General features: G+C 48.7%; 1 protein-coding gene across 1 annotated transcript; it reads right to left on the bottom strand.

Moving 5' to 3' along the window:
* Positions 1-1,012: 1,012 nt before the first annotated feature.
* TOMM34 (translocase of outer mitochondrial membrane 34) lies at positions 1,013-18,198 on the bottom strand. Its single transcript, XM_066387703.1, has 7 exons — positions 17,795-18,198; positions 15,742-15,841; positions 14,685-14,837; positions 10,597-10,766; positions 5,118-5,262; positions 2,192-2,318; positions 1,013-1,946 (listed from the first exon to the last, which is right to left on the bottom strand). Exons 1-7 carry the CDS (start codon positions 17,919-17,921, stop codon positions 1,758-1,760), a joined length of 1,011 nt encoding a protein of 336 aa, XP_066243800.1. The 5' UTR covers positions 17,922-18,198; the 3' UTR covers positions 1,013-1,757.
* Positions 18,199-18,691: the final 493 nt, after the last annotated feature.

Below are 18,691 nucleotides of genomic sequence, written 5' to 3'. Positions count from 1 at the left end.
CACTAGGCACTGGAATGGGGAGCGAGAGGACGGGGAGAACCCTCCGTCTGCTCTGCGTCCGCAGTCATCAACTGCTACTCCATTAAGAGGAAAACAACTGAACTGGGACACAGCCCAGGAAAGGGAGGCAGCCTCAGTTCTGGCTGGATTCTGAAGTGCTCTCTGGCCTCAGCCATACCATGTTTTATAACCCAGAGTGTCACCTTCTGGTCCCTGGGCTCACTGTGTCCTCCCAAAGAGGCCCTTTGCCCTCGCCTCTTCACCAGCTAAGATCCCACATTAGAACTCAATTCAAGTTTATTTACTTCCCCCATGAGGTCAGATCTCCACAGTTAGGCAGGGAAGGCATTGTTTGATGACTCCTTTAAAATGCCTAGGCTGGCCCTGGCCGGTTGGCTCAGTGGTAGAGCGTCAGCCTGGCGTGCAGGAGTCCCGGGTTTGATTCCTGGCCAGGGCCCACAGGAGAAGCGCCCATCTGCTTCTCCACCCTTCCCCCTCTCCTTCTTCTCTCTCTCTTCCCCTCCTGCAGCCAAGGCTCCATTGGAGCAAAGTTTGCCCGGGGGCTGAGGATGGCTCTGTGGCCTCTGCCTCAGGCGCTACAATGGCTCTGATTGCGGCACAGTGACGCCCCAGATGGGCAGAGTATCGCCCCCTGGTGGGCATGGCGGGTGGATCCCGGTTGGGCGCATGCAGGAGTCTGCCTCCCCGTTTCCAACTTTGGAAAAATACCAAAAAAAAAAATGCCTAGGCTGGCTACAGTTTTAGCACTTGCTCCTGGGATTGTGTTTATTTTCTCACAGTCCTGCCTGACTGCCAGCCCGCTGAGAGCAGGGACTGTCTATTCATTCACTGTTGTTTCCGAAGCACTATACACAAGGCCTGGCCTAAGCAGACACATCAGTGGATCTGATCAATGAATAGATAGATGGATGCTCAGAAAGTGGTAGCTTTTGTTGTTACTGCAGAGTTCCAAGCACAGAGCGAAGAAACATACATGAAAGTACAATGGACATTTATGTAGAAGAAAGATGTTTAATGTAATTGCTTAAGCACACAGTTCAACAAAATTGGAGTCAGTTCAGTTCAAATTAACTTCACATAACAAAGAAATAAGCCTGGAGGGGGCCACTGTTGGGGTCAAAAGGCAAGTCCCTGCCCAGAACACAAGGACACTGACTTCAAAGAGGCCATTCTTGCCACCTACCTTCAAGAGTGGCCACACCTCCAGGCTCCTGAAACAGCTTAAGCACTTCCACACAGGAGGAAGCACAGAGACACAAAGCCATCCAAGGGTCGGAAGTCTGCATCCCTACCAAAGTGGGGCCTGGCCAAAAGGGGCTGGAGCTCAGAACTTGGGACATGCCAAGGACAGGGCAGGATGGCAGCCCTGGAGAACCAGCTCAACAGGCTGCTTTAGGTGCCAGTGGGCCAGGGTTTTCCAGTCCTGGGCCCCCCTCCATGCCCAGCTCAATGTGCTCTGATCAACCACACCGAGGTGGGTCTGGTGAGGCTCGGAGGGCAGCACTCAGGGAGTAGCATGCTTAGGGCAAGCACAGAGCCCAGCGCTTTGCTGCTGAGGACCTGCTTGCATGATCCGCTAGCTGTCCAAGGCAGGGGGAATGGAGAACGGCTTGAGCAGAGCAGGGGACCTTTCCAGCAAAACAGTGTCTGGTTTTTGGCTAAACTGAGCTTAATTTGAACCAAGCCTCTTAAGGGGTGGGAGGCCTCTACCTCTCCAAGGGGCAGAGGAAGGTGCTTCAGAGCTCGCTCTGGGCGCGCGGGGTCCCAGGAGCAGGCACAGAGGATGGTCGTCTGGCAGAGGTTTCCTGCTGCCCTTTAGGGTTTTTAAAATTCTGGTTCACTTCTTGCTGCAACTTCTTTGCAGGGCCGTTCCTGGGCTCAATTTTTAAGAGGCTGTTGATGTCTGCAATGCTGGATTTGTAGTCCTAAGAGAAGAGAGGAGGGTATGGGAATGGTGCCGTGACCAAGGGGAGGTCAGGTGTGGGTGGGGACAGCTGCTGCGACAGCAGAGGCTTTTCAAAGCCAGCAGCAGGCCCGACCTGAGCTGCCCTAGGCCCCGAAGGCGAAGCAACACGGCCAGCACCACCTCCCCTTGCCTGTGCTCTGGAAGCGCCACTGCAGGCACGGATGTCTGTAGCTCAGCTGGTGCCTCCGGTCAGGGTCCTCTTACCTTGAGTGCCTTATAGGCTTGAGCACGTCTGTAAAATGCCTTCACGTTCCTCCCATCCAGCCTGAGGGCCTCTGTGCAGTCCTTCACCGCTTCCTTGTACTGCTTCAGGACCAAATAGCAGAGGGCTCTGGCAGGACGAGACCGTGCCAGAGGTCTCAGGCGCTTCTTAGGGGCCCCCCAGAGCTGTGAGGCAGCCTGAGGAGTCATCCTGATGTGCAGATCTACTCTATGCTGCTTACTTTACACCTTCGTCCATCCTCACAACCACCTTGGCTCTTTTCACAGGTGGGAACGCTGGCTCGGAGGGGTGAAGCGACCTGCTGAAGGGTCTACCACTGCTGAGGGCAGACCTGGGACTCAACCCAGGTCCTCCTGCCTCCAGACCCTGACCTCACCGAGTCCCGCATTTCGTCTACCTCACGTTCCCACTCTGTGCTCTTTCAAGCAAAGAAAACGCTTCCTAAGACCCTTCCCTGTGACAGATTAAAAAGTTAACCTGCTTAAAAAGAAAACAAAATACCTAACTACTGGACTTCAGCTACCGCTATGCATGCTGACATGTTAGGGGTAAGACGTAATGGTGTCTGCAACTTTGAAATGCATCAGAAATAAGACAGAGTGATAGATGGCTAAATAGTGATAAAGCCAAATAACAAAATGTTCATTATGAATTTGGATGATAGGTATATAGGTGTTCAGTGAAAAAAATCTTTCAATTTATATTTAAAATTTTTTAAATGTTGGGAAAAATAAGTCATGCACATACGCACAAACCACTCTGCAGCTATGAGGAGTGTGTGTGTGTGTGTGTGTGTGTGTGTGTGTGTGTGTTCCTCACTCAATTCCAGTCCTTTCGCCAAAGACGGTCTCTAAAACAGATGTCCTGGAGCTCAGTACGTAAGTCCATCTGTTCCACCTCATCGTTCTGAGTGGGTGCAGAGTAGTCACTTAGTTAGGTGTACCTAATTTATTTTTCATTACAAAGCTGTCTGAGAGACAACATGCATGAGTGAAAAGGAACCCAAGCTTTGGAGTGACAAAGACCTGGCTTCAATCACGGCTCTACCTTGCCTGAGTTGTTTCCTTCAGTGCTTGTTAATTCATCTTTCCGAACCTGTTTTCTCACAGGTAAAATGGGACCATGACCTAACTTGAAGAATTGATTAAATGAGTCTGGAGGCCCATGCAGGGCCTGGTAAGTGTGGGTGCCGAGTACCTGAGCAGTGATATCCAGGGGTATCACCTGCACTGAGAGAGTGGAAGCGAGCCCAGGACGATGCACGGGTCCACGCTGATGCATACGCATGAGGCGGAGCAGCAAACGGCATCCAGCATGTGGTACAATTTCAGCCTCAATGGGTGGAAATCGCAGTTTTGTGTCAAGTTATCAGCCCTCTAAGTTAATTGATAAATTCAACATAACCACAACCAAAAGCCCAACAAGATGCTTTTTGTAATGTGTCAAAATGACTTTAAAGTTTAGCTAGCAGAGCAGATCTGGGAAGAGAGCCAGGGATGCTGTGATTGAGAAGGGGGCAAGACCAGTCCTACAGATAGCATAAAGCAACAGTAATTACACCAGCGTGGCACAGGCACACTTGTATGAAAAACAGTATTTAAACAAAGCAAAGCATTGTCCCAAAACATGACAACGATCCAGGAAAATGGGTTATGACAGGTCGGGAACCTATGGCTTGCGAGCCAGATGTGGCTCTTTTGATGGCTGCATCTGGCTCGCAGACAAATCTTTAAAAAAAAAAAAAAATGTTAAAAATATAAAACATTCTCATGTATTACAATCCATTCATTTCCTACCGCTCATGTTCATGGTTGCGGGTGGCTGGAGCCAATCACAGCTGTCCTCTGGGACAACACCAAATTTTTATTGGATAATGCGTAACATAAATGGGTTGTTGTACGGCTCTCATGAAATTATATTTTAAAATATGTGGCATTCATGGCTCTCTTTTAGCCAAAAAGGTTCCCGACCCCTGGGTTAAGAGGTCTCCAGCAACTTGAGGTTAGCAAGGCCGGAGGCCCAGAGAGAGAGGGCTCAGAAGCTGCTGCTGCACGAACCCGGAACAAGTGTATGGCCCTCCTGTTCCCAGGCAGGCCGAGGCTCCCTGGTCTGCTAAGCCAGCAGACCACAGGTCCAAAACTGAAGCTTTAAATCTAGAAGTTCTCTTTTCAACTCATTAGGCAGTAAACCCTGACCCGAACTGACATGAAACTGTTCTTTCCTCATACTACCCCATGTTAATGTGGAATTTCCTTATGTTTTGCCACGGAAATGCTAACAATTAACTTCACGAGCTGTCCCAGACCGTAAATGTTACGTGATTCAGTATGTGGACCATACTACCTTACTAAAATCTGAAACATTTAGATTAGGAACGGTGAGTGGACAGCAGATCCAAGCTCTCTGAACTAAAGTGTAACGTGGCGCAGGGCCTTCTACACTGCCAGGAGTCTAACCCCTCAGGCTAGACTGCCCTGTCTCTTGCTCCCAGGCCAGGTGATTACTCCATACCCTGGGTCTGCCCTGTGTTCAGGGCCAAAATTTCTAACAGGAGGGTCTTGGAGAAGCCATGGGCACGAGCAGGGAAGGGGTGCAAGACTTGTGCTGGGTGTTTCTGTGTAGCAAGACAGCGTTGCTGATTGGGGTGGTTAATGAAAGTTCTGGGGAGGGGAGCTAACAGAGCCCAGGCTCCCCTTGGCTTCCCTCAGTTTCTATCCCTCTAAGAGAGTGAATGCTATTGGCAACGCCTGCCTCACGGTAACCAAAATGAGTGTGAATGCGCGTTCTGAGCTGTAACATATTGACTAAGTGCTGAGAAGAAGAGCCCACCATAGTCCAAGAGAACATTACGGAACGGTAGAGCCAATGTCCTGAAATCCCCCAGACCAGTGGCTGTGGGGAAGGTACCTGTTGCTGTACGTGGCGGATTCCAGGTTACTAAGCGAGAGGCTTTCACTGTACTTCTCAATAGCTTTCTTATGGTTTCCCTTCTTTACAAGCTCATTGCCTTCTTCCTTCAGAACTCTGGCTCTCTCCACATCCCCAGAAGGCACTAGATGCAAATTCAGAAGAGGAAAGAACCATGGAGCAGGTGCCCAGCGGAGACCATGAGGCCTCATTGACATCATCTCTTCTAGCTGACTGCAGCCCTCTCCCCAGAGGTGCCCTACACTGTCGTCAAGGGTCCTTCCTGATCAATAGTTCCCCCAATCAATGGCTTCTGGGGAATTAAACGTGGTGTTTCATTCAGAAGAGGGTGGGGACTCCTGATTCAAACATACCTGCACACAGTAACCTACACATGATAAAAAGCAACCTGAGTTCCAGCCCTGGCACTGCCACTGGAGCTGGAAGATCTTGTGTGACCTACCCCTACCTTCTCTGCTGGCCTCAACGTCCTCACCAATCCAGTGGGGGCGACACCTACTCTACACACTCTACACAGGGCTGTTGTCAGGAGGAAAGCTGAGACTCCACAAGAAAGTGCAGGACCCCCTATGAACTTAAGCAGGAGAATTAATTATTTAAATAAACTTGCATCTGGTAAAGAAAGGGTGTAGCCCCCGGGCTTCCTCATCACTGTTCTGGTCCAAGCCTGTGAGGATCCCCCTCCCTCCACCGTCTGCTCAGCTTTTGAGGGGAAACAGGAGAGAAGGTGAAATCCAAGCTGCTCAACCTGGCTTCAGGCTGGAATTCATGTTCTAGCCCCAGCTCCCATATCACCTTTTTTAATTTTTAAAAACTATATAAACTAGCCTGACCAGGCGGTGGCACAGTGGATAGAGGGTTAGACTGGGATTCGGAGGACCCAGGTTCGAGACCCCGAGGTCGCCAGCTTGAGCGCGGGCTCATCTGGTTTGACCAAAGCTCACCAGCTTGGACCCAAGGTCACTGGCTCGAGCAAGGGGTTACTCGGTCTGCTGTAGCCCCATGGTCAAGGCACATATGAGAAATCAATGAACTAAGGTGTCACAACAAAAAACTAATGATTGATGCTTCTCATCTCTCTCTGTTCCTATCTGTCTGTCCCTATCTATCCCTCTCTCTCTGTTTCTGAAAAAAACAAACAACAAAAAAATACAACTATATAAACTAAGTATTTATGACAAAGGTACGGTTTTAGGAGTAAAACACCCTGGCACTCATCCCTCACCTTAAGAAAAGAACATTTTCGCCTGACCTGTGGTGGTGCAGTGGATAAAGCGTCGACCTGGAAATGCTGAGGTCGCCGGTTCGAAACCCTGGGCTTGCCTGGTCAAGGCACATATGGGAGTTGATGCTTCTAGCTCCTCCCCCCTTCTCTCTCTCTCTCTCTCCCTCTCTCTGTCCTCTCTAAAAATGAATAAATAAAATAAAATAAAAAAATTAAAAAAAAAAAAAAAAGAACATTTTCGAGGACATTTGCAGGCCTGAGGGCCCTTCTCCAAATCAACCCACCCAGAAAGAAACCATTCTCCCCACTGTGTGCATCCTTCCCTTTTTCTTTCTGGTAGTTTACTACGTACAATAGTTTCTATAAACCACTGTTTATTTTTGAGCTTTATGAAAGGACCAAATAATTCCACATATTCTCCTGTGATCTTGTTTTCTTTTTCCCCTCAAAATCATTACTGAGACAGATCTGTGTTGGTAGGTGTACCTATAGTAGTTCATCCATTCTCCCTGCTGTCATACAATTGGTTTTCTGTTCCCCTATTTATGGAGACTTGTGTTATTTCCAGTTCTGTTTTGTTTTGAGAGAGGAAAAGAGGGGGGGAGAGGAGAAAGAGAGAAAGACAGATGGGAAGGAAGAGAGAGAGGAGGGAGAGGGAGGGAGAGAGAGGAAGAGAAGGGAAGAGAGAGAGAAGCATCAACTTGTTCCACTTAGTTGTGCCATTGATTGCTTCTCATATGTGCCCTGGCCGGGGCTTGAACTAGTGACCTCGGCACTCCAGGACAATGCTCTATCCACTGCGCCACCTGCCCGGGCTTCAGGTTTGTTTTTTGCTATTATAAACATTTTGCTGTGGCCTGACCAGGCGGTGGCGCAGTGGATAGAGCATCGGACTGGGATGCAGAGGACCCAGGTTCGAGACCCCGAGGTCGCCAGCTTGAGCGCGGCTCATCTGGTTAGAGCAAAAAGCCCACCAGCTTGAACCCAAGATCACTGGCTCCAGCAAGGGGTTACTCGGTCTGCTGAAGGCGTGCGGTCAAGGCACGTATGAGAAAGCAATCAATGAACAACTAAGGTGTCGCAATGTGCAACAAAAAAATAATGATTGATGCTTCTCATCTCTCTTCGTTCCTGTCTGTCCCTGTCTATCCTTCTCTCTGACTCACTCTCTGTCTCTGTAAAAAAATAAACAAACAAACAAAAAGGAATAAACATTTTGCTGTGAACACTCTTACACAGGGGTCCCCAAACTGCGGCCCCCTGAGGCCATTTATCCAGCACCTGCTGCACTTCTGGAAGGGGCATCTCTTTCATTGGTGGTCAGTGATGCATCTTGTGCTCCTGGAGTACTGTATGTGACGGCACCGCAAAGCGCGGCGTCGCTCACGTACAGTACTACTTCTGCTGAAGCGGGATGTTTGCGTCATGGCTCTGGAAGCGCGTCATATCATTTGTTACGGCTAGCAGTGACAAATATGGAACCGTACATTGACCATCTCATTAGCCAAAAGCAGGCCCATAGTTCTCATTGAAATATTGGTTAGTTTGTTGATTTAAATTTACTTGTTCTTTATTTTAAATATTGTATTTGTTCCCGTTTTCTTTTTTTTACCTTAAAATAAGATATGTGCAGTGTGCATAGGGATTTGTTCATAGTTTTTTTTATAGTCCGGCCCTCTAACGGTCTGAGGAACAGTGAACTGGCCCCCTGTGTAAAAGGTTTGGGGACCCCTGCTCTTACGCGTCTCCTTGTGCACAGGAGCATGGGCTTCTCTAAGCAGAGCCAGTAGACTGCAATGTACGTAGCTCCTCATTTTACCTGGCTCTGCAATGCACTGCGTACTAGTCCTGCTAACTCCTGCTGCTCACCAGCAGCACCCCGTATCTTCATTAACTCTCTGCCAAGAATTTCCACCCCTTTTCCCTTTCCCACAGGAAGAATGTGCCTTTTTTTTTTTTTAAGGTGGGCAATTTTTTTTTTATTCATTTTAGAGAGGAGGGGGAGAGACAGAGAGAGAGAAGGGGGGAGGAGCTAGAAGCATCAACTCCCATATGTGCCTTGACCAGGCAAGCCCAGGGTTTTGAACCGGCGACCTCAGCATTTCCAGGTAGATGCTTTATCCACTGCACCACCACAGGTCAGGCCAGAATGCGCCTTTTAAAAAAATTTTTTTTTCCCTGAAGTTAAAAGCAGGGAGGGCCTGACCAGGCGGTGGCGCAGTGGATAGAGCGTCGGGCTGGGATGCGGAAGACCCAGGTTCGAGACCCTGAGCTCACCAGCTTGAGCGCGGCTGCTGAAGGCCCGTGGTCAAGGCACATATGAGAAAGCAATCAATGAACAACCAAGGTGTTGCAACGCGCAATGAAAAACTAATGATTGATGCTTCTCATCTCTCTCTGTTCCTGTCTGTCTGTCCCTGTCTATCCCTCTCTCTGACTCACTCTCTGTCTCTGTAAAAAATAAGTAAATAAGTAAAATTAAAAAAAAAAAAAAAAAAAGCAGGGAGGGAGAGAGACAGACTCCTGCATGCGCCTGACTGGGATCCACCCGGCATGCCCACCAGGGGGCGATGCTCTGCCCATCTGGGGTGTTGCTCCATTGCAATCAGAGCTATTCTAGTGCCTGAGGCGGAGGCCATGGAGCTGTCCTCAGCAACCGGGCCAACTTTGCTCCAATGGATCCTTGGCTGCAGGAGGGGAAGAGAGAGACAGAGAGAAAGTAGAGGGGGAAGGGTGGAGAAGCAGATGGGCACTTCTCCTGTGTGCCCTGTCTGGGAATTGAACCCGGGACTTTCAAACGCCAGGCTGATGTTCTACCGCTGAACTAGCTGGCCAGGGCCAAGAATGCACCTTTTAAGGCGCAGCTCAACCTGTCACCTCTACTGCCACCTCCTCTGTGAGCCTTTCCCTGATGCCCCCAAGCACACATCAATTCTGATTCTGAACTCCCCAAATACTAAAGACTCTTAAGCACTTGTTCTTCCTCCTGCATTTTCAAACGCTGTGTTTCTCAGTCTCCCATCAGACTGAGAGCTTCTGAGGGCTAAGACCGCCCATCCGGTCTGTGTCACACTGCTCAGCACAGGGCCTGGAACACACACGGCTCAGTATCTCTGAAAGAATGAAATAAGTGGTAGCTGCACTGAAGCCATCTAGTTCCTCAGCACCCCACAATTCCAGTCCAGGGAAGAGTGGGGACCAGTTACCTGGCTCCCACAAACCAGACTGAATGCTACCTACGGCCACACAGGTTCCTCCTGGGAAAGGAATAATTCCTGCCATCCACGGAGGCTCTCGCTCTGACCCCCTGCATGCACCACCTACCCTCAGCACCTACTTGCTTAGCTGGGAATTCCCCTGGAGCACTATCAGTGTCCAGTGGGCCCCCTGAAGAATGGCCTCTTAGTTTCCAGTCAAGGTGGACTGTCCCCTGTGTAGGGCTACCTGCCTGTGCTCTCCCTTCTCTCGTTTCTCCTCCCCAGGGGCTTGCACAGGGCTCATGTTCCTGGGGAAGTTATCACCCTCTATCTGTAGAGTAGGGCAGATGGCTCAGGGCTGAGCTCAACCCAAAATTTCAGGCCTTGGTCACAGTGACTGGTTCAGGGAATAGTCCATGACCAAATGGGCCAGAATAAACTGAAAATATGTGAGTTAAAGATTTGGGGGAAAGAAACCCTCACAGAAAAAAGGTAAAGTTTTCCTCTTCCTCTGAGTCATGAGCCACGGTCTATGGATGTGAGGCCAGGGACTGCTGTGGCTATTTTATTGCCAAGAGGGAAGTGTGCCTGAAGCCCACACCAGAGGAGAGAGCGGAGAGTATTGAGAAATGGAGTCAGAGCCTGCTAGCAGTGAGCTGCTGGGCAACTTCCCCTGAACCTGAACTCTGGACTTTTCAATTATATGAGCCACTAAAATCTCTTCATTATTCACCATGGTGAGTTTTGTGTTCCTGCAACCAAAGTGTCCAATACGATACATCCCAAATGCTGCCAGAAGAGAGAAGGAAACTAACACCATATACCTACACGCCAGGCTAGGAGTTCAACAATTCTTACAGTGGAGGGGCTTTGCTCACAACCCTCAATGTAGATCGAGACAGTCTCTAAGAGGGTAAGACTTTTTTGTTTTAATATTATTTTATAACTCAGCTTAAATGAGGCCAATTTTTAAAGGCTTGCTCTAGAGAAAGTGGCTACGGGGAAATCGCAAAACTGAGGATAAGTCACAGCTTACCTCTGCTCTTGGCAGTTGTGGTTTCTTTGGGTTTACTTTTAGCTGACTCTCTGTGGTTTTCCGGAGGCAAGGAATCCCACCTCTTCTGAGCTGAAACAGGCACCAAGGGGATAGAGGGGAGCTTCAGGCGCCACTCGGGCCCAAGTGAGTCCATGAGCGCTCTGGTCATTCTGGAAACAAAGCATACAGGGAGGTTTCCGGCTGGGTCAAGAAGCTTCTCTTCTCATAAACCCCAAGGCAGTGTCTGAGAGTCAGAGTTATTATTTTTTCCTGAGTTGAATCATCTCCTTATATCCTCCTGACAGGCAGAGGAAAGGCACAGGAGTCTGACACCTATATAAGTCTCAGTTCAGCCACAATCATGATGCTCCCTGCCTGCTTGGCCCTCATCTGGTCACATTCTACTTTCAAAGTGATGATCTATTTCTTGTTAAGGGTCTACATAAACCTTACCTTAACCCCAAAGGACGGCACATTCACTAGGAAAAGACCATGTTTTATATTTCCTTAATGAAGCTATTATAAAGCCATGCAAGCACTTGACATTTGATTTGATTAATGCTCAGAGATGTTTTAAAAATACAAATCTCATCATGTCATTCTCCAATGTTAAAGTCCTTCAGTGGTTCCCGTTTCCCTAGGGCTGCGATCTGGTCCCCTCCACCTGTCCATCTTCATCAGATGCCACATTCATGCTTGAGCCTATGTTCAAGCCTGTGCACGTGGCTGTCCTCTTCCTGGAACAATCTCCCCCAATTCCCTGTCCCCAGTCCCACCTCTAGGCCCAGCTAACTTGCTCAAAATGTTGTTCAGTGACCATATCTGATTTGTCAGCTGAAATCTAGCACCTAACACATCATTACCTGGCACCAAGATCCAATAAGTACGTATTGAATGAGTGAATAAAGCCAACTGTGTGCTTTTTCTGCTTTTACAACCATGTTCCTACGATATAGAATGAAAACAATACAATGATGATACCACTACAAATTCATGGTCTCAAAGCCCCCAAAGCTGTTTTTCTGATCAGCCTAGCTATACTGTTCACAAAAATTATGGGATCAGGGAACTCCAGTACCTTTAGCCTTTTGTAGAGTGCATTTTCATCAATGAAATAAAAGTTGGTTTTCATCACATTTGCTTTTTTTTTTTTTTTTTTTTTTTTTAAAACAGAGACAGAGAGAGAGTCAGAGAGAGGGATAGACAGACAGGAAAGGAGAGATGAGAAGCATCAATCATCAGTTTTTGTTTTTTTGTTTTTTTTTTTTTTCATTTTTCTGAAGCTGGAAACAGGGAGAGACAGACAGACTCCCGCATGCGCCCGACCGGGATCCACTCGGCACGCCCACCATGGGGCGATGCTCTGCCCATCCTGGGCGTCGCCATGTTGCGACCTGAGCCAGTCTAGCGCCTGAGGCAGAGGCCACAGAGCCATCCCCAGCGCCCGGGCCATCTTTGCTCCAATGGAGCCTTGGCTGCGGGAGGGGAAGAGAGAGACAGAGAGGAAAGCGCGGCGGAGGGGTGGAGAAGCAAATGGGCGCTTCTCCTGTGTGCCCTGGCCGGGAATCGAACCTGGGTCCTCCGCACGCTAGGCCGACGCTCTACCGCTGAGCCAACCGGCCAGGGCCAATCATCAGTTTTTTATTGCGAAACCTTAGTTGTTCATTGATTGCTTTCTCATATGTGCCTTGACCGTGGGCCTTCAGCAGACTGAGTAAACCCTTGCTCAAGCCAGCGACCTTGGGTCCAAGCTGGTGAGCTTTGGTCAAACCAGATAAGCCCGTGCTCAAGCTGGTGACCTCGGGGTCTTGAACCTCGGTCTCCGCATCCCAGTTCGATGCTCTATCCACTGCGCCACCGCCTGGTTAGGCTCATTTGCATAACTGAACAACTTTCTTTGACTTGTTTGCTTTTTTGATGTTCTTGTTTAATAAAACAAATCAAATGCTTCTTTTTTATCACTTCACATTTTGAAATATCCCCTAATTTTTGTGAGTATTTCAAACCTCTAGCCCCAACTCTGCTCCCTAACCCTCCTCTTCATCTAGAGCAAACAAACTTCCTCATACCCCAAATACAAGCGTACCTGCATGGGCACCCAACCCTCCTATTTCTTTTGTCACAACAGAAGAACTGACAAGGCCAACGCCTCCACCTACGCTCGGACCCCATCTCTTCCCAGGCCTCTCAAGGGCCACACTCGGCCAGCATCTCCGTCTCCGGGACTTCACTGTTTCTCTCCACTCACTCCAACTATCGGCACTTAATAAAACCCTCCTGGACGTCCCTCTGCCATCACAGTGACAACCCTCTGTCCTCACAGCCAGACTTCTTGAAACCACTCCCATAGTGTCTGACCCCACTGACCTGCTTCTATCAGAATCACCAGTGACTTTATTCCTGAACCCTTCGTCTGCTTAAGCTCACTGGGACACCTGACATGAATGACATCTTTGCCCTTCTGGAAATATTCCTTCCCTTGTGACACCAAAAGCTTCAAGTTTCCTCCTATTGCTCCAGCTGCTGTCCCTCTGTAAGTCCCTAAAATGCTGGAATTTCTCAAAGCTCCATCCATTTCGCCCTACACACTTGCTGTAGTGGTCTTTTCTTCCATCATTTCAGACCACCTCTATGCCTATAACCCCCCAACCTGTATGTCTGGCCTGTATTTTTCTCCTTTGCTCCAAACACATGTAAACACCCACTGCCTTCTCACCCCTCTAGTTTCATGCCCCCAAATCACCTTCAACTCAACATGTCAACCACTTGGATATCTCCTCTGTTTTTCCCTTCTCCCCATCCCTCAACCACCAAAACTTATTGAAATACTACCTCTATGCCCCGGGGGGTCCCACTGCCCTCTACCACGGTCTCCATGAGCTCTTCTGGATTATTGCCTGCCCCCTTTCCAGTCCGGTCTTTCACGTCATCCTTCCACAGGGCAGCCAGTGAACTTCTCTTTCAAGTCTGCTCACGTTGCCCCCCTGCCTAAGGCCCCATCATGGTGCCTCGCTGTGCTTGAATCGAGCCCAAGCGCCTGAACACCAGGCCCCGTGTGATCTGGCCTCACCACCTGTCCCGAGCGGAGCTCCTTGCCTGCAGCACCACGTGAAATAGACTTCTCACAATTTCCATAGTGCATCACACTTGCTCACTCTTGTGCAGGTTGCTTTTTCTCCTTGCTGGCCTTTGGCCCCAGACCTCTACTCACCTCTGTCTCAGCTCACCTCCCCGGAAACCCTCTCTGGCCTGCCTCTAGCTGGTTAGGGGCCTCCTCTCTGCTCCTACTGCCTCTGTGCTGCGTCATCTGTTCCCTGGTTCTGACGGGTGTTCTCCATGAGACCACAGATAGATAGAGCTCCCCATGAGCTCTACTAGGGAAGAAAGAGGTATGTCTCCAGCATCAGCCCTGGCCCTAGTGCAAAGTTAGGCACATAAGTGGTAGATTTTGTTTAACGTTAGAACTGAAAAGGAGGCAGAGAGTTCAAGGTGAAATGCAAATCCAGCCAGAAATGATGCACAAATATATACCATGAAACCCTCACAAGGCTTTGCTACTAGTGTGGTGTCTGGCTTTCTAGCAGCTCATGCAAAGGAAACACGATCAGTCACCCAAATGAGGACATCACGACATGTCAACTGCTGAGGGCCATGACATGTCATAGTACAACATTTTGAACCATATGCACAACAATATACCCATGACTGCTTATCTGAGCTGTTTATGCTTGAGCCTTCCTTTCCCCTCTGCTAGCTCTAAGGCAAGTGGAGTCTGTACTTCCTTTTGTTTTCGTATTCCCACTAACCCTGGCACAACACCTTAAATAGAGCTCAACAAATTACCACTGTTTGAATGAATCTGAGCACCTAGGGAAAAACAAAACAAAAACTCAGTACAGTAATCCTGACCCCTTAAACACCTACCAAATGGGACAGCAAATTCTCCTTCCACACCTTCACACTAGGTCATGAGAAATTTCTAAACCTATTCCAAAGGGACCTGCTGGAAGATGCTCAGGGGTTAGTTCCCAGCCAATGACAGAGGGCAGGGAGATCCAGAGGGAGTGCCCGCAGTGCCTCAGGCTCACCTGTTGACACCTTCCAAGGCTGACCTCACACTGCCATCAATCTGCAGCACAATCTTGTAGTCAACATAGGCCAGCGGATACTTCTCCAGAGCCTCGTAGGCTGATGCTCGCCGCAGCAAGGGCTTCATGCTGAAGGGAACCAAGGCCAGTGCTCTAGAGTGGGAGACAGAAATGTCATCAGCTGCTGTCACCAGGCTCCGCCCGCAGCTCCCTTGAGGCGGGCTCATCTATAAACCTTGTAAGATAATCTTTTCAACTTAGACTGAAGCAGAAAAGGGAAATGGATAGTCACTAATATTATGAAATTTGTATGCACATGCATCAATTTTCATAGTTGCAATTCCCCCCAAAATCAAGAACAAGTGCCTTGTAGCTTTTATGCTTTTATGTGTTTCCAGAGTTGTGGTCCCAAAGGAATACCACAGAGGCTTGAAATCAGATGGAGTGGTGTTTGAATTCCACCTATGCCACTACCATCTATCACCAGGGCATGAATCTAAAACAGTAGTACAGGCTATCAGATCTAAGAACACATTCAGGTATGCATACTACTTTAGTGATGATGAAAGAAGGCAATATCAGACTTGCTTGAAGAAAAAGAAGTATGAAAAATTGTTTCATGTTCTCTATACCTGGTCATCGATGGATACCATTTTCTGCTTTCTCCTTGCTTCTTTCCTGGCTGTTAACCTCTCCCTCTCTCTTTCTTTCTCTCCCTTCCTCTCACACAGACTCATCCCAGAAAAAAACCCTAGCAAGCCAGTCATTAGTCTACAACTCTCCCTCATCCCCAGATCTCAAATCCCATAATTTAAGTTTCACCTGGAAGTGCCCACCCTACTTCTTTTACAGCTGCAGAGCCAAGACTCCAAAGACACAAGACAGGAGCCACAAAGACCAAGTAGAGCCTCCTATTCTCAGTGACCTGGTGACACTTTCTAGTATCCATCACAGATGTAAACTGGTGGGATCAGTCCGAAGAAGAAACAGGCCAGATAAACCCAGATTCCTCTCCTGAACCCCTCAGGCACCCCCAGAGTTCCCCTTGACCACTTACGAAGTGCAATCTTGGATGCAGTCGCTGCAGTTCCCATCCTTCAAGTGGCACGCTGCGCGGTTGGAGTAGAGAACACTTTCTTCTTCAGGGTCTGCAGGACCTGCCCAGGTGGAAGCAGAAAGTGTGAGATCAGCAAGTTGGGAAATGGATGCCTTGGAACGCGAAGTGCATTTCACACTGAGTTCTCTGGGCTTTGGTAAAAGGGAACAGAGATGCCTGTAACCTGACCTTTTTGCTGGTGGAAGATCTTGTCTTCCATTTGTAAAAAAAACAACATCTGTGAGGCATAATAAAGAGAAGCACAATAAAATGAAGTATGCCTGTGATTACAGTTCCTTCCACCTGAAATGTCCAAAACTTTGTGCACTTTTCTTCTTCTCATCATTCAGACATCTCAAATGTCACTTCTTCAAAGAAGTGACACTTCAGAGTTGTCCTTGACCTCCCCCCATTCTAATGGAGTTTCCTAGTCAACTCTCTATCACATTACCATGTTTGTCTTCTACATACCCTTATTTATTATTAGACAGGTTTTATGGTTTGAGATCAACCCCCCCCCCCAAAAAAAAAAAACAAGAATAATCATCGAAAGGACCTTCTCTGTCTTGTTATACACTTGTCTGTACATGTGTTAAACAAATATTAATTTAAATTGAAGAATGAATGGTTGAGGAGAAGGTAGTTTGAGCTACATATTATCCTCAGGGATCAGCATGAGGATCAAATAACAGGATAGGGGCCAAAAGGACAATTAGGAAGCAGGTAGCTCATACCTATCAGGATGGCCACAATCAAAAGAACAGAAAGTAAGTGCTGGTAACAACCCTGAGAAGTTGGAGCCATTGTGCACTGTGGGTGAGCATTATCCACAACAGCTAAGAGTGGAAGCAATTCAAATGTCCATCAACAGGCCCTGGCCGGTTGGCTCAGTGGTAGAGCGTCGGCCTGGCGTGCGGGGGATCCGGTTCGATTCCGGCCAGGGCACATAGGAGAAGCGCCCATTTGCTTCTCCACCCCCCCCCCTCCTTCCTCTCTGTCTCTCTCTTCCCCTCCCGCTGCCAAGGCTCCATTGGAGCAAAGATGGCCCGGGCGCTGGGGATGGCTCCTTGGCCTCTGCCCCAGGCGCTAGAGTGGCTCTGGTCGCGGCAGAGCGACGCCCCGGAGGGGCAGAGCATCGCCCCCTGGTGGGCAGAGCGTCGCCCCCTGGTGGGCGTGCCGGGTGGATCCCGGTCAGGCGCATGCGAGAGTCTGTCTGACTGTCTCTCCCTGTTTCCAGCTTCAGAAAAATACAAAAAATAAAATAAAATAAAAAAAATGTCCATCAACAGATAAATGGGTAAAAAAATCTGGTATATCCATGCGATGGAGTATTATGCAGCCTTAAAAAAGAAAAAAAATCCTGTCACATGCCACAACATAGTTTAAAATGTCCTCATGGACATTATTCTAAGGGAAATAAGAAATAAGCCAGTCACAACAGATAGATACTATATGATCTCACTCATTTCAAAGATTTAAAGTGGCCAAAATAATAGATACAGAAGTACGAAGGTGGACACCGAGGGTGAAGGGAAGCGGAGTTAGTGTTTACTGAGTTTCAGGATTGCAAGGCGATAAAGTTCTAGAGATCTGCTGCACACAACAACGTGGACAGTTTATACTTGTCACTACTCAACTCGACACTTAAAAATGGCTAAGATGATAATTTTAATGTTGTGGATTTACCACAATGAAAAGGTGATAAAATATTTATTAATACAGAAATACGTTTCTGATAAGTCATTAAGTGAAAAAGAACCAGTAATAAAACATTAAAAAAAAAATTTTTAAAGGCGGAAAGAAAGGGCCAAGGAAGTTTCTGGAAGGATGCCCCAAGTGGGGGAATGGGCGGGAAGGGTGGTGGGCGGGCCTGGCGGGGGAAGTCGGCTTGCAGGGAAGGCAGGTCCCACAAGAAAGGGACAGCGCGAGGTCCGGGTAGTTGTGATCAGAGTGGGGGGGGAGGGCGGGAGAGAGGAGCAGCGCTGGCGGGGAAAATGGGGGATCAGGGTCGTACCTTGCTCCTGCAACACCCGCAGCGCGCGGCTGTAGAACGTGGCGGCCTCAGCGAACTGGCCGTTGCGGAAGCTCTCGTTGCCGGCGGCGCGGAGTCGCTCCACAGAGTCCGCGAGTTTGGGGGCCATCCTCCGTTCCCGCAACCGAGCCTTACCGAACGGCGTCCGAGCGGCAGCTGCAGCTGTGGGTACAGCGTGCGACTATTAACCTGGCCTTGAGGGGGCGGGACGGAGCGCGGTGGAGGTGGGGCCTGCGTGAGTCGGTGGTCCGTGAGGCCTGGCCCTCTGCGCCTGGCGCATGCTCAGTTCGGAGTTTACGTTTCCGGAGCGCGCGATCACCCTGGAGATGCGCTGGGCTCCTTCAGTGGCTAGAATGCTATGGTGCAAACAAGTGAAACAGGCCGGGTCCCAGCTCGCAGGTCCCATTGGGAACCGGCAGGCAATTAACCCACCAGCAAACGAAGAGGATAACCTCAGGTTATTAGTGCTGTAAGGAAAACGAAACACTAATGCCCTGAAAGGGACCACGTGGGAACTATTTTAGATAAGAGGGGTGGGGAAGGCATTTCCGAAGGACTAATAATCGAGCTGAGACCTGAGGGATGGCAAGAGCGAAGGCACTGAGGCTGGAAGCTAACTGGCACTATCGCTTTAAAGACATTGACTTAATCAGTGAATGCACGGATAGACTAATAAAGATCTGCTGCGGGAAACCAGTTTATCTTCAACCTCATCCGTCTTTAGGTCCCACTTAATACTCCAATTTTTTTAAATTGCTTGTTGCTACCTGCATACATTAAACTGTTTCTCTCGCTCCCTAACCTTTGTTTATGCTTTATTTTTTCCAAACACGTTTTCTCTTGCCTCATCCCGACTCAAGCTATAATAAACTCAAATAT

This window comes from Saccopteryx leptura, chromosome 5 (genome assembly GCF_036850995.1).
Source record: "Saccopteryx leptura isolate mSacLep1 chromosome 5, mSacLep1_pri_phased_curated, whole genome shotgun sequence".
NCBI classification, from domain to species: Eukaryota; Metazoa; Chordata; class Mammalia; order Chiroptera; family Emballonuridae; genus Saccopteryx; species Saccopteryx leptura.
Note: the sequence above shows the minus strand (reverse complement) of the source record. Positions and strands in the feature narration are given on the sequence as shown.

What these genes read in the sequence shown, in the direction of transcription:
- TOMM34 (XM_066387703.1), bottom strand. Translation starts at nt 17,921, where the DNA reads ATGGCCCCCAAACTCGCGGACTCTGTGGAGCGACTCCGCGCCGCCGGC. An exon ending in GCCTTGGAAGGTGTCAACAG is followed by an intron (nt 10,767 to 14,684) that starts GTGAGCCTGAGG and finishes CTTTGTTTCCAG; the next exon opens with AATGACCAGAGCGCTCATGG. An exon ending in CACAACTGCCAAGAGCAGAG is followed by an intron (nt 5,263 to 10,596) that starts GTAAGCTGTGAC and finishes ATTTGCATCTAG; the next exon opens with TGCCTTCTGGGGATGTGGAG.